General features: G+C 43.0%; 1 protein-coding gene across 11 annotated transcripts in view; it reads left to right on the top strand.

Annotated features, from left to right (window-relative positions):
- The window catches only part of myo3b (myosin IIIB), a 655,750-nt gene that overhangs the window by 481,965 nt on the left and 158,032 nt on the right, over positions 1-15,753 (top strand). For all 11 annotated transcript variants that reach the window (XR_013577968.1, XR_013577969.1, XM_078552132.1 and 8 more), the window contains one exon: positions 5,809-5,971. Coding sequence is in view for 9 of the 11 variants with exons in the window: in XM_078552132.1 (XP_078408258.1) it covers positions 5,809-5,971 (163 nt within the window). In the remaining 2 variants the exon portion in view is untranslated. The remainder of the gene's footprint in view (positions 1-5,808; positions 5,972-15,753) is intronic.

Genomic DNA, 15,753 nt, shown 5'->3' on the forward strand with positions numbered 1-15,753 from the left:
TTCTAAATTTCAGCCTGTAGACTTCTGGCACCAACATGTAAGCATTATGTACAGCAGTTTTTACTTCCTCATAATCACACCCTTCTTCGTAATCACACAAGTACTCTATTGAAAGAGATGAGTACACCTCCAAAGCCTTCCCTACCAAAACACTTTATAGGAGCATAGTTCATTGTTCTTTCAGCCAGTTCAGATTCATGGCAATTTTCTCGAATGACAAGAAGAACATCTTCACTCCCTCCTTACCAAATATAGGTACTAAGCGAAAATTCTTGACCTCACTTCTCAACAACTCAAGTTCACATAATTAGAACTCATGCTCCATTTCAAGTTTTTTCATCTCTCTCTCTCTCTTCTCCCCCTCTCTCTCCCTCTCTTTATTCTTTTGCTAATTTCACTCTTTCTAAATCAATATTTCTCAGTTATATTTATTTTCCAATTTTGGCCGGTTGTACTCAATCCTATTGGAACTGGTCCTTTCTTCCTCAGGTGTCTATTCAATTCTTCAAGGTGTTGGGGGGGAGGGGGATGGGGGTGGTGAGGGGTAGTCGGGGACTTCAGTGGGGAGTCGGTAGTCAGTGGTATAGTTACCCAGGAGTTAGAACTACTTTTAATCCTTTTAACTTTTCCTGGATAACTATTCTGGCAACTGAGCCAGAACCATCTGAAGTCTCCGACTTTAACTCAGAGCTATGGAGGGTTCCAGCTATATGGGAATTGCCCATTGGAAGACCAAGCTTCCCGGGCAATTTCCACATAGTTGGGACTTCTGAGGAGTTCCCCAGCGCACCTTGGGGGGTACCTCTGGGGAAACGATCATCTGGAGACCGGAAGTTCTGGGCCATGAATGATCAGGCAAATGATACTTCAAAGAAAAAGGTAAGTTTCACTTAAATAGTTGATATAACAAAGATACATCTTACATAACCACAAGTACCTGCCTCACTCCCCACAGACATGTGGCACCACATGCAGTTCTAAAGTTCTCTAACTCAGCCTCTGGTGCATAGAATTTCTCACTTACCCACTCAATCAATTCGGCTCTTGAGGCGAGTTCACCTGATGCCATATTCCATCTGAGGTCTTCAGAATCAGTCATCATCCAAACAGCACACTTCTGTAGAAACTCCTTAACTAGGTTCACAACAGTCTTGATGGCACAGATTCCCCAGAGATTCCTTTCTCCAATCCCTTTAATAAAACCCATTAAGCAGTCCGTCCGGCTCTGAAGTAGCAGCAGAAAAATTGTCCAAATCACAATTCCTGCTCCAACTCTGTCTTGACTTTCTGCCCTGTTTAACTGCATCACACATTAACAGCTCCTTGTAAATGTGCCTTCCCCGTTCTCCCCACTGCTGCAACTCTCCTTTGTCTTTGGCTCTCCTTTATGTCTGATGGTGGCCATATGGCTTTTGTATGTCAACTTCTTGTTGGTACAGCTTCCAAGCTGAGGGTCCCCAGGTCACATAGACCAACATTATTCAAGAAAATTACAATTGATTCCTTTACAATTGATGCAAACTCTTGAAAGTCTTTTTCAAATATTCATAAAACCAATTATAGTTTCCACAGACATTCTAAAGAATTTATAAATTTTTCTAATTGCACTGCTTCCAGGTCAAATGTCATTACTGCATGTGTGTGCATGTGTGCACATGAGTGTGCACAAGTGTGTGAGCACAAATGTGTGTGAACGTGTGTGCATACGCTTACAAACAAATTCAATTTGTTTGGTTTATCATGTGAACATGTGTGTGCATATAGTTACAAATAAATTCACTTTGTTTGGTTTATCATAAGTGCAATGGCCCTACAATATAACATCTCCTGCCTTTTGAAGTGAACAGAAGGATCACAGTAGGCAGCCCTGTGGTCACTTATGCGCAATGCTATAGTAAAGAAGTAACCGTTAGTTCTCCGGCAAAAAATTCAATCTTGGCAATGTATGGTTGCAAGTTGCAGTTATAGGTTCATCTCTTGAAACTTCATTTTGGCTGTAAACGTGAGCGAAGAGTGTTGGGAGAGAATCTGTAATAGCAAGCCATATTTTTATCACCTCCAGGGAAAACCTTCTTTCTGGCCTTCATCTACCATTCTACCATAATGAATCATTCACACTACTCAGGGTCCCTGTCTCATATATATCAAATTTAAATATCTGATCTTCATTTCCAAATTTCTCCACAGCCTTGTCCAACTCCAACTTTGCAAACATCTCTGGACCCTTCTATACTCATTTGAAAAGAAGTAGCCTATTCAATATTCAATGTTTTGAGTCTGTCCTGCCTTTCAGTTAAGTTCAATGGCTTACCTGTGCCTCATCTCCATTTACTCACTTTTGTTCCAGATCCCTTGATGCCCTTACCCAACAAAAATCTATGGATCTCAGTCCTGAAAGTTTCAGTTGACCTAGCATCCACAATATTTTGAGGAAAAGCGTTTTAGATTTTCACTATTCTTTGTGTGGAAAAAGTGGTTCCTGTTTCCACCCCTAATTGACCCAGCTATCATTTTCAGATTACCCTCACTTATTCTGGATTTCCTCAGCAAAGAAAATTGTTTCTATTTTCAAAAAGTGTGGAAAAGAGGTTGTTAAAAGAGCATTAAAAGAAGAGACGGGGTGTGGAAGCGCAGAAAGGCTTAGGCAGCAGAGTGTGGAACCTACTGAGTCCAGGGTTCCCTCTGTGATTCACACCCCACCACCTTTCTCTGATCAGCGAACCTGGGATCTGTTGGAAATGAGAGCGGGACTTGAGGTCCTTCCAACATATTGGAGTCTCTGCGGAGTCTCCGAGACTCAGCAAAAATCTGGGCTCTTGATGGACCTGGAGCCAATTTAGATGAGCAAGGACAGGGATGATGAGTGAGTGGGTCTTGGTGCAAGATAAAATGTGCAGCAGAACTTTGGATAAACTGAAATTTACAAAGGGTAGATAATGGGAGATTGGACGGGAAAGCATTAAAACAGTCAAGTATGAAGGTTGACAAAGGATTTCAACGGCAGATGGGCTGAGGCAGGGACAGAGATGAGCAATCACAGACCTGGAGTAGGTATCCTATGTGATGGAGATTGTTTTGGCTTGGGAATATAGCTGGGCAGGGGAGTGGAATCAGTGACAATGTTACAAAGTTTGTGGTTTCAGTCTTCCTTATGGTTAACTGGAGGAAATTGAGGCTCAACCAAGAGTGTCTCTCAGATGTGCAGTCTGACAATGTAGAGGCAGTGAGGGGGTTGAAAGAGGTAGTGAGGGCTAGGTGGATGTTATTGGATTCCTTATGGAAATTGACTACTTGTCTGCAGATGATGATGCAGATGTATGTATGCAAGGTTAGGTCCTTTTGGAGGAGGAATAGCATGGGAACAGGAAGCTCTGGCTCGAATCCAATAGGTTTCACTGAGCTGGATAATGGAGGAAGGATGTTGGAAGAAGATGGTGCAAACAACTGTACCAAAGACTGCAGAGAGCCCCAGGCAGCTGAGGAGGTATAAAGTACCATGGTCACAGTCAGTCACAAGAGGATGCTATTTCTGACTTTGGTTAGGGCCAACAGTGCAGGGACAGAAACATGATTGAAGAGATTCAAGTTGCAGTAAGGACGTGCATTTTTCAAAAGTACGGCACGTATAGGTGGTGCTCTGATATAACGTTATTTGACAGGGCCATACAAAGAAAAAATTAAAACCCCACCTTAATAACCACATCAACCACACATTTTTTGTTCAAAGTTTCACTCAATACTGTGACCCCTTTCAAGATCAATTACCTTTTGAAAACCTCAAATGTGTTCACTAAGGCCTTTCAAGAACATAGAGAGGAAGTCGCCACCCCGCCCCCCGCTCCATTATGGTGAAAAATCTGTCCATAACTTCCCCTGTTTCAGCATCCATGTGAAATGGAATAGCATCCCAACCATGCCAGGATGCAGCCCACCTTCTGCTCACTCTTCATCGCCTTTCCCAGATATAGCCACTACTCCCAGGCATGAGACTAATGCATAATTGCAAATTCTTCCTTACCCTTATTGTTTAGCTCCAGCTTATTTGTCAGGGCAAGAAAACATCATATTTTAAGTGAACATTCCTTTAGTTTCTCTTCAAACTCTTAGTCAATTATGCAATGTCCACCTGCGATATTTGACCTATCTGTAATGTAGAATTAAGAAATGCATGTTTTTATATCTGGACAGATACATTTCATTCTCTGTAGCTATAGCTACATAAATAATGAACAAACAACCTCAAAGCATCATGATCAAATTTGATGCAAAATGCAAAAAGGGTATCCAATAACAGCAACTTCTATTTATATAGCACCTTTAACGTAATGAAACATCCAAGGTACTTCACAGGAGCAATATAAAACAAAGTATGACACCGAGCCGCATAAGGAGATACTCGGTCAGATGACTAAAAGCTTAATCAAAGAGGTAGGTTTTAAAGAGTGTCTTAAAGGAGGAAAGAGGTAGAGAGGAGTAGAGACATAGATAGCATATTCTGGGGCATGGTCACCAATGGTGGAGCAAATTGGGAGAGTCAGGGGCCTACTGGTAATGTCACTGGACCAGTAATCCAGAGGCCCAGGCTAATGCTCTGAGGACATGGGTTCAAATCCCACCACGGCAGCTGGTGGTATTTAAATTCTGTTAATAAAATCTGGAATTTGAAAGCCAGACTCAGTAATGGTGCCATGAAGCTATCATTGATTGTTGTCAAAACCCATCTGGTTCACTAATGACCTTTAAGGAACGAAATCTGCCCTCTGAAATGCCATAGCAAGCTACTCAGTTCAAGGGCAATTGGGGATGGGCAACAAATGCTGGCCTAGCCAGTGACACCCACATCCCATGAAAGAATAAAGAAAAAAAACTAGGATGAATAAAAGACCAGAATTAAATGGGCATAGATATATCAGAGGTTGGAGTTGGAGAAGATTACAGAGTTAGGGAAGGGTAAGGCTTTTGGAGGGATTTGAAAACAAAGATGAGAATTTTATAATTCATGACTTTGCTTGACCAGGATCCAGTGTCGGTCAATGAGCATAGAGCTGACAGGGGAATGGGACTTGCTGCAAGTTAAGACATATACAGCAGAGTTTTGGATGACCTCAAGTTTATGTAAGGTAGAAAGTGAGAGGCCAGCCAGGAGTGTGTTGGAATAGTTGAATTTGGAGGTAACAAAGCCATGAATGAGAGTTTCAACAGCAGATGAGCTGAGATGAGGGCAAAGTCAGTCAATGTTATGGAGGTGGAAATAAGGTAATCTTAGTGATGGCATGAATTTGACGTCAGAAGCTCATCTCAGGATCAAATGTGATACCAGTCAGACTGGCTTAATCTCAGACTGTTGCCAGGGAAAGGGATGGAGTCAGTAGCTAGGGAAGAGTTTGGGGCAGAAACCAAAAACAGTGGCATCAGTCTTCCTTATATTTAGTTGGAGATAAATTCTGCTCATCCAGTACCGATGTCAGATAAGCAGTCTGATAATTTAGCAACAGTGTCTTTAGTGTACATGAGAAACAAACGCTATGCTTTTGGATGATATCTAAAATTTATTAATCAGTATTTAGTATTTGATGTCAGCAAACAGTTGAGCTTTTTTTTACAGAGTAGAGCTGATACCCTTTATAAAGCTATATGATATACATTGCGTTATTGGTGCTCATTAACAAAATATTCATGTAAGTAATTGTTTACAGTCTCCAATAATACATCCACAAAGGAGCTTTGTGTAATATAATATGCTTTTGTATTTAATTAATGATTATGTAAATTATATATGTTTCAAAGCTGATAACTTGTTTCCTGTAGGTGTTTCTTAAGTATTATCAAGTAGAACAGTTAAATTTACTGCTCCGAGAAGTCATTGCCAGCATTGTGGTTATTCAAGCCCACATCAAAGGCTGGCTGGGAGCCAGGAGATACAAGAAAGCACAAGCAAAAAAACAAAGCAGTGCCATCATCATCCAGTCAGGTATGCACAACATTTGAAAGTAAGCTTTGAAAGTAAAATTAAGAATGTTTAGATTCATGCCATTATAAAGCACAATTGAACTAATTTATATTTACCAAACATTATAAATACTAAAGGGGTGATTTTAATACTACTCGCCAGCAGAAACAGGATAGTTGGACAGTTAAAATCGGCTGGAAGACCTGCCCATCTGTACCCAGTCAGTTCCTGTTGCCTTTCATTTTAACCCCTTCTTTGAGAAGGCAGCAAAGACCCACCCAAAACTAATGAGGTTCTCCTTTAAATATGCACATTGTGGTTCAATGATATCATCACTCTGCGACAGTTCTTTCAACTGATGGCTTGAGTGAAGAAGCTGCTAAGATCAGGTCAAAATAGTAGGAGGAGGATCTCTGATAAGAAGACCGAACAGATCACATTTGTTATACTTTTTTGAGCCTGGAGGCGCAAGATAACACAAACCTGCTGTGTCTGGACATGATTAATCCAAAAACATATCTGTGTGACTTACTCGAGTGCCAGAAAGCATTTCGTTCCCCCTGCGGTCTCCTCCTGCCTGAAATTATGATTTTGCCTTCTGGCCAATTGTTGCTTCCTGCCTACTTTGAGTGGCAAACTAAGCAGGGGCATGCACATAGACACCATCTATATTAATGACTTGGACAAAGGAATTGATGGGGGTGGGAAATTGGTTTAGGTCTATCTCTGGATGGTCACACCAGCAGAACCGAGGCTCGACCAAAATTGGGCATTAGGTCTTACTGACATAATCCTGGCAAGCTACAGAAGCCAATCAGGTATTCAGAGGCGTCATGCTTGTGTGCTCCAGCCCAATTTGGGCTGGCCGTGTTTCTGTCAGTAGCCTTCAGGTACATCTGGAAGGGAAGACAGATAGGAGGGTGGTGGCTGGCAGTTTCCCACAGTGTTGAGATAGAGATGAAAGAATCACTTCTGCTCCTCCTGGCTCCATACGTAGGCAACTTAAAAACAAACAAGTTAACTTTTGTTTCGTGACCTGAAGCGTTTGCTTTAAGGTCTGCTGGTTATAGGAACCTGAAAAATGCCTGACACATTGCTGCTGAATTTCAAGTGGGGCCTGTAAACAGATATTAGCCCCCCCCCCCCCCATTAGCATATGCAAAGACCTGTTTGTGGCAGCTGCTAGGGAAACGAGATATAATTGACTCAATTATATTGACATTACTGCAAAATTGGTGCTTTTGGTCTGTGCTTTACATGAACAAAATGGGCACAACAGGGTTCAGTTTCAGTCCCAAAGAGTTGCATATCTAAGTTTCCATTTGACACTACATTAAGAGGCACTGTAAATTGTGTAAATGGGAACAGAATTATAAAGGCATACAGATAAATTGAGTGACTGGAAAAAAACTGTAGCAAATGGAGTTCAAAGCAGGAAGTATGAGGTTATCCACTTCCAATCTGGGAAAGACAAATTGGAATTTTTAATAATAGTGAGCTCCTCAAAGAGCTTAACAGGCTGTTAATTGGAGGGGAGCAAGCTTCTACCTCCCTTCCCCTCACCCTTACTTTGAAACTGCAGTATGCCTGGAGGCCTCAGGATCTAGAGACACCATCCAAGGACACAATTTTCAAATCGCGCCCGCACCCATTCCCAACTCCAGTGGCAATTGAAAATCTGGCACGAGATGCTTTACAATTGTAAAGGGATTTGGGTGTCTCTGTACATTAATTACCAAAAGCTAGTGCACAGATACAATAAACAATCAAAATGGTAATGGAACGTTTGCCTTTATCTCAAGGGGTTGGAATACAAGAGTAAAGGAAATGATGCTTCTGTTGTACAGAGCCCCGGTTAGAACCATCTGGAGTAATGCATTAAGTTTGGACATTGCATCTCAGAATGGCTATATTAGCCTTAGAAATGGTTTCGCCAGAATAATGATGGGTCTTAAAGGGTTAAATTATGGCAACAATAGCTTACAGTCAAGGCAGAATTTTCCCAACCGGGTGGAGGCAGATTGCTGTGTGTGCAGGCTGAGAAAACCCTGGAAAATTGTCATCAGGTCAGGGTCCCTACATCATCCTGCCCTCTTCCAGCTTTCCCCAGGGCAGGATTGAAGGTGAGCAGGGAGTCCTGTTGGACCTGTTGGGTAAATAATTAGGAAGTGGATGAGGTAGTTAAGAAATCAGTTAAGACCTATGTTCACTCTCAATACTTCCCAGCCTTGGAACTTGTTTCGTGACCTGTCAGGAACTCACCAGAGTCACCAAATTGAGTGCACAGTGGGAAGAGCTTCTTCAGTGAAACTGACAAGCTGGGAAGAGTTCCCACGATGGCCAGGTAGGAGTCTGCTGTTCAAAGCACCTCTTCTCTCAGAGAGTATTTTCACTGCTTGACAGGTGATTGCCAACTTCTTAGAAGGCATTCCACCTGTCCAGTACTTTCTGCTGCCAGCCTTCAACGTAACATGGGAGCAGCTTATGCAGCTCCACCTTCCACTTTTGCTGAGAGGCAAAAGCAGAGGCCACATCACTGCCAACAGTTCCAACCGCAGCAGGAGCAACACCAGCTGCCTCCTTTTCGGCCACATGCCCTCCAGAGGGCAATGTATTTTTTTTAAGCTTGTTCTTGAGATGCATATTGACAAGGCCAACATTTATTGCCCACCACTAATTGCCCTTGAACTGATGGAGTGAGGAGCCCACTTGAACCCATGCAGTCCATGTGGTGTAGGTTCACCCATAGTGCTGTTAGGGAGGGAATTCAAGGAATTTAACCGAGCAACAGTGGAGAAACAGTGATGTAGTTCCAAGTCAGGATGGTGTGGAGGGGAACTTGCAGGTGGTAGTGTTCCTATGTTGCCTTTGTTCTACTAGGTGGTAGAGGTCACAGGATTGGAAGGTGCTGTGGAAAGCATCTTGATGAGTTGCTCCAGTGCATCTTGTAGATCGTATACACTGCTGTCGCTGTGCACTAGTGGTGGAGGGAGTGAATGGTTTAGGTGATAAATGGTGTGCTGATCAAGTGACTTGCCTTGTCTTGAATGGTGTTGGATCTCTTTTAAGCATAGTTAGAGCTGCACTCATCCAAGCAAGTGGGGAATATTCCACCACATTCCTGACTTGTACCTTGTGGATAGTGGGCAGGTTTGGGGGAATCAGGAAGTGAGCACTCGACACAGAATTCCCAGCTTCTGACCTTGTAGCCACAATATTTATATGGCTGGTTCATGTAATTTATGAACACCCAAATTATGAGTAGAGTCAGCCACACAGTCCCTCGAACCTGCTCCGCCATTTAATAAGATCATGGCTGATCTAATTGTAAGCTCAACTCCACATTCCCACCTATTCCCTATAACCTTTACCCCTTCCTTATCAAGAACCTATCTACCTCTGCCTTAAAAATATTCAAAGACTGCTTCTTTCTGCCTTTTGAGGAAGAAAGTTCCAAAGACTCACGACCCTCTGAGGGAAAAAATTCCTCCTCATCTCTCTCTTAAATAGGCAACTCATTATTTTTGAACAGTGACCCCTAGTTCTAGATTCTCCCACAAGAGAAAGCATCCTTTTCACATCCATCTTGTCAAGGCCTCTCAAGATTTTAAATGTTTCAATCAAATTACCTCTTACTCTTCAAAATTCCAGTTTAGAATTGGATTTAATTTCTGGTCAATGGTAACATTTAGAATGTTGATGGTCTGTGATTTGGCAATGGTAATGCTATTGAATGTCAAGGTAAGATGATTAGATGCTCTCTAGTTGGAAGATGGTCCTCGTCTGGTACCTGTGTGGTGCATATATTATATGCCACTTATCATCCCAAGCCTGAATGTTGTCCAGGTCTTGCATGCAGGCACAGATTGTTTCAGTGTCTGATGCGTCGCAAATTGGCTGAAGACTGTGCAATAATCAGCGAATATGTCCACTTTTGATCTCATGATGGGAGGGACATTGATGAAGCAGCTGAAGATGGTTGGGACTAGGACACTACCCTGAGGAAATTCTGCAGCAATGTCTAGAGACTGAGATGATTGGCCTCCATCGACTACGATAGTCTTCCTTTATGCTAGGCATGACTCCAATCAGCGGAGAATTTTCACCCGATTCCCATTGAGTTCAATTTTTCCAGGGCTCCTTGATGCCACACTCTGTGAAATACTGCCTCGAAGTCAAGGGCAGTCACTTTCACCTCATTTCTTGAATTAAGCTCATTTGTCCATGTTTGGACCAAGGCTGTAGTGAGGCCTAGAATCTGTTGGAACCCAAATTGAACATTGGTGATGAGTTAATTGGTGAGTAAGTGTCACTTGATAGCACTGTCAATGACACCTTCCATCGTTTTGCTGATGGTTGAGAGTAGACTGATGGGGTGGTAATTTTGGATTTGGATTTGTCCTATTTTTTGTAGACAGACCAACCCTGGGCAATTTTCCGCATTGTCGGGTAGATGATGGTGTTGTAGCTGTACTGGAACAGCTTGACTAAGGGCTTGGCAAGTTCTGGAGCACAAGTCTTTAGTATTACAGCTGGGATGTCATCCGGGCCCATAGCCTTTGCAGTATCTGGTGCCTTCAGCTGTTGCTTGATATCACGTGGAGTAAATCGAATTGGCTGAAGACTGGCATCTGTGATAGTGGGAAACTCTGGAGGAGGCTGAGATGGATCATCCACTTGACACCTGGGTAAAGATGGTTGCAAATGCTTCACCTTTGTTTTATTGCACTAGTGTGCTGGGCTCCCTCATCATTCAGGGTGGGAATGTTTGTGGAGCTTCTTCCTCTAGGTAGTTGAATTGTCCACCACCATTATTGACTGGATGTGGTGGGACTTCAGAGCTTTGATCAGAGCTATTGGTTGTGGGATCATTTAGCTTTGTCTGTAGATTGTTGCTTCCACTTTTTAACATACATGAAGCCTTGTGCTGCAACTTCACCAGGTTGGCACCTCATTTTTAGGTATGCCTGATGCTGCTCCTGGCATACTCTTCTACATTCTTCATTGAACCAGGGCTGACCCCCTGGCTTGAGGGTAATGATAGAATGAGGGATAGATGATTAAATACAATTCTGCTGCTGCTGATGGCCCACAGCACCTCATAGATGCTCAATTTTGAATTGCTAGATATGTTCTGAGTTTTTCCCATTTAATATGTTGGTACTGCCACGCAACATTATGGAAAGTGTCCTCAGTATGATAATGGGACTTTGTCTCCGCAGGACTGTGCGATGGTCAATCCTACCAATACAGTAATAGACAGATGCATCTGAAATGGGTTGACTGGTGAGGACGAGGTCAAGGAGGTTTCTCCCTCTTGTTGCTTCACTCACTACCTGGCACAAGCCCAATCTGGCAGATATGACCGATAGGACATGGCCAGTTCGGTCTAAAGTGGTTCTGCTGAGCCACTCTTGGTGATGGACATTGAAGTCCAGAGTACATCCTTTGCCTTTGTTACTCTTACTGCTTCTTCTAAGTGGTGTTCACCATGGAGGAGCACTGATTCCTCAACTGAGGGAGGACAGCATGTAGTAATCAGCAGGGCGTTTCCTTGCCCATTTTTCAGCTGATGCCATAAGATATCATAGGGTCCAGAGTAAATGTTGAGGACTCCCATGGCAACTCCCTCTGACTGCATACCGCGGTGTCGCCACCTCTGGTGAGATGGACATCGACAACCAACTGGAAGGAGACGAGACCCTGAATACATGATCTTGAGGCAGAGGATCAGCTCTCTTGACATGTTTGAGTACTTGTGCATCAGGAGGCTCAGGCTTTCACAGTAGGTCACTGCAGCCACCTGTAGTTTCCTAGAAGAAGACCTCCTTCCCAGTGGACTAGGTGAGTATGCATTGCCAATGGCACACATTGTGCCTGCCACTGGAGGGCCACCAACAACCTCCCCCCACCACACCCCCACTCTTGCCACTTTGTGTGCCCTCTACTCCTGCAGAGAAAAAAAGTAGAGAGGTGTGAGTGTTCATAATGGCTTGTGTGGAGAGGAAGACGCTATTTGTGGAGGGTGACTGCGAGGCATGAGTAGGAAAGGGCAATGGGCTGATGGTGAGTGTGAGTATTGGCTGCTCTGTTGGGGATGTGAGAAAGTACATGGAGAGAGAGGAATAAGCAAAGCTGCAAGGTGTGTTGACCTGAGCCATGTTGTTCTGGAAAATGCTTGCAAGTCAAAATGTTGGGCTTGGCACCTGCAAGTGTTATGCCACTTACCTGTCATGTAACCCTGAGGCCCTAGATTCTCTTAGTACACTGTCGCCAGGTTGGTGAACCGCACATTTGCTGTTGACTTGCTCAGCCACTTCCATCCATGCTGGCTTGATTGGAGAGTTTCCTTCCTTCCTTGAGAGAGCTCACCTCACTGTAGCCGCTCAGATCCTCTGGGCAGGACCTCCAAGTCAGAGTGAGAAACCTGAGAACATCCTTCCCAGGTCTCCTCTCCATTCCTGTTATTGCTGCACTCTCAAAAATCAAAGTGCTGGTGAACCATTGTAATTCATGCCAATGCCCTTTTAATTAGAAATTGTTTCTTTGACAGCCCTTTTCCTGCCCATCTTCCCTAATTGGTGGGAGAGCCTGAAGCCAGGATGATAATTAGTTTGTTCTGGGAGAGAGCAACAGTCGGAGCAAGACTCAGTTAGTCAGGTCCCCGAACTGAAAATGGTTCTGTTATTCTGATAGGGATAAGCTGAGAAGATTAGTTTCCCCTCTGTTTCTTTTCCCTTGAGTTTAGACGGTTGAGAGGGTAATGATAAAAGGATTTCAATAAGAAAGATGGTGAAGAAACAATTTTGGCTCATGGGGGAATCCACAAAAAGAGAGCAAACCACTTAAGGAGTGAAATCGGGAAGTACTTTTTCACACAAAGTATAGTAGAAATCTGGAACGCTCTAGCCTGAATTTTTGCAATGGCAGAGAGTGTCTCTGGCTTAGCCAAAATGGCGCCAATGCCCTTATTCTGGAAGTCCTATCCCTGAATCTGGGACCCACCATTTTCGCCAGGACGGTGGTGGGCGGGGGGATAGAGAGGAATAGATACAGGTTGTAGTTTGTACATCTGTGGTTCACGGAGGAAGCTGCAGCTACCTTCAAAAGATCTAATTTTTGTTAGTGGGATGTCTAAAACATGACTCGTGGGTTTTACACTTTTCAAGAGGAGGTCTAAACTTACCAGAGTTCTTTGGAGAGGCCGGGTGCCCTTTTGATTAGGTCCAGGGGACCTTAGGGAATGGTCAGGTACCCTTAGGGAAAGACCAAGTACCCTTTGGGGTTGTTAAAATTAGACATGGATATGGGTAAAAAAGTGAATAAACTCCTTGGAACTGTCAAGTTATCAAGGCAATTAAATCTCCTGGCTTTCAAATTTTAAAAAAGAGTCTGTAGTTTTTTTTAAATGTCAGTGGCTGCTATTTCACACTATGTGTTGACATAAGCCTGAAGGTTATCATTATAGGATTTGTGCTGCATGGCTGATTCTGCAACCTGTCATTATCATCCTGGGGTCAGTTCACAGTTTGATTGACAGCTTCAAGTGGTTATAAAGTCTTTGATGCAGGGCTATGAATACAAATGCTTGTTGTTATAAGGGATTAAGTAGTTAAATTAATTTGTAGTGAATAGGCTTTTATCAATGAGAGTGATTTTTGTTTAAATAGTGAAGTCATCAATAGACACTTAGGATTTTATTTTATCTCAGCATGGGTCCTGAGGTCTGCCCATGGTGGATACTGGGTGATTTGGCATGGCAGCTGTAAGGGAAAAGGATGGTGGGGGCATGGGCTGGCATGAGTTGGCATAGGGCTATAAAGGGGAATAGGGGTGGATAGAGGTAAATAGGTTGCCATAGGGAGTATGAGGGATAATGGGGGTTGGGTAGAGGGGAATAGGTTGGCACAGAGGGCATGAGGGACCATGGGGGTGTTGGTAGAGCTGCATTAGGTTGGCATGGAGGTTATGAGAGGCCATGGTAGTGGATGGAGGGGCATGACTAGCGCCTAGGGAGGGGTGAGGGCTAGAGAGCTGATTTTTAGTTTTTTTTACATCTAAGGCAAATTCCTGTAGCACTGAGGCTGCCTCTGTGTCTGACAGACCCTGTGACTGCCTCTGCACTATTTCCAGAGTTAGTGGGCCCAACTCCCGTTAACACCCAGCCCCAGAAATGAAAATCAAATCATCCAAGGCACTTTCTTCCGAGTTGGTTTTGCAGAGTCAGGAATTTTTCCAAATCTGTGCTTTCAATTCATGAGCGAAAATTCAGGCTTCTGTCTCAAAAGGCTGTGGATTTTGGATCAATTTAAATTATCAAGACTGAGATTGATAGATTTATGTTAGCTAACGGAATCGAGGAGCATGGAACAATGGATGGAGTTGGACTATCCATCAATCATGATCTAATTGAACGGCAGCAGCCGAGCTTGAGGGGCTGCATATATGCACACAGGTAAAAGCCATGTAATTTTCTGTTCTGATCCAAAAATATTCAACTTCAAAGTTTATCACGGAGAACTAATTCTATTGCTAAAGCTCGAAACTTGTTCCAGATGGCACTTTGCTCTGTTTCAGAAGATCAGAATCAAGAGAACATAACATCCTTCATAGAGGTCCTCAGCCAACCTGGAGTAAAAAGTTCATATAGTAGCCCTGTAGCTCATATCACAAATCCTCCTCCTCCTTCGGGTACCGTATCCTAAGAAGGTGTTGATGACCATGTACTTCCATTGGATTGGTCTATGATTATGCTGGCAAAGTACTGTCATTGTCTCCTACAGTATGGCTGACCAGAAAACTCTCCTTCTCTTACTGCCTCCCATCAGGCATATTGGAAGGATTTACAGACTGATGACCAACCTGTCTGGCCACATGAAGAATGCACCTTCCTTGGCCATCAAGTCTTGAACTGGGACTTGAACCCAGTGCTCCTGGCCCAGAAGTAGGGACGCTACCACCACACCACCAAACCACCCCATTTTACATATAGAGTAGCAGTAAAACTATTATAGAGCTAATTTTGCACTTGCTGAGGCAGGGTTGTGATAGTACTTCAGGATGTGCATAAGCATGGCATGGACCTCACAATATTTCGTGCAGTTATCTTAAAATACTTTTTTTTTTAGTTTTTCCACATGAAAGGCATTATATAAATGCAGGCTGTTGTTAATAATTATTCAGCATTTCTAACACAGATTGGGCCATATGCTGATGCAAGGAAACAGGATATCTAGTGCTGAAATAGATTTACTGACCTGCTGTTGTGGCTTAAAGGGGCTACCAGCACATACTTGGATAATTACCCCAATGTGTTCTCTGTTCCAAAGAAAACAACTGTGGGGAGTAGTTTGCAATATGCATCAGATTTACAAAGCATTTTATTTTTTACATTGCCCAACCCTACTCGTCATACTCATAAGCAGTTTAAATGTTTATGTTTATGTCAAGTTGAGTGTATGATTATACTAATATATATAAAACAGCATTTTGTGCCACACAGCTGCAAATTATACAATGCATCAGATAATTAATATCAGTCCCACAACTGTCTTGGTCCCAGGTCAGCCAATCCAGAATTGAAGATAAACAGGCATAAGAATCATGCTGAATGATTTACAGTGTACCTGCATCCACTGATCTCCCATCCAGTTTTTGATGACAGTACCAACTACTGGCAAAATCATTTGAATGCTCCCAGATCAAATTAACACCCCCAAATGATCTACTTGAAGGAAATATCTGAGAGGGACAAATTTATCCTTTATCAATTAAGCCTAATATTGCTTGTAAAAATCAGCAAG

The sequence above is a fragment of the Cetorhinus maximus genome, chromosome 11 (genome assembly GCF_964194155.1).
Source record: "Cetorhinus maximus chromosome 11, sCetMax3.hap1.1, whole genome shotgun sequence".
In the NCBI taxonomy this organism is placed as follows: domain Eukaryota; kingdom Metazoa; phylum Chordata; class Chondrichthyes; order Lamniformes; family Cetorhinidae; genus Cetorhinus; species Cetorhinus maximus.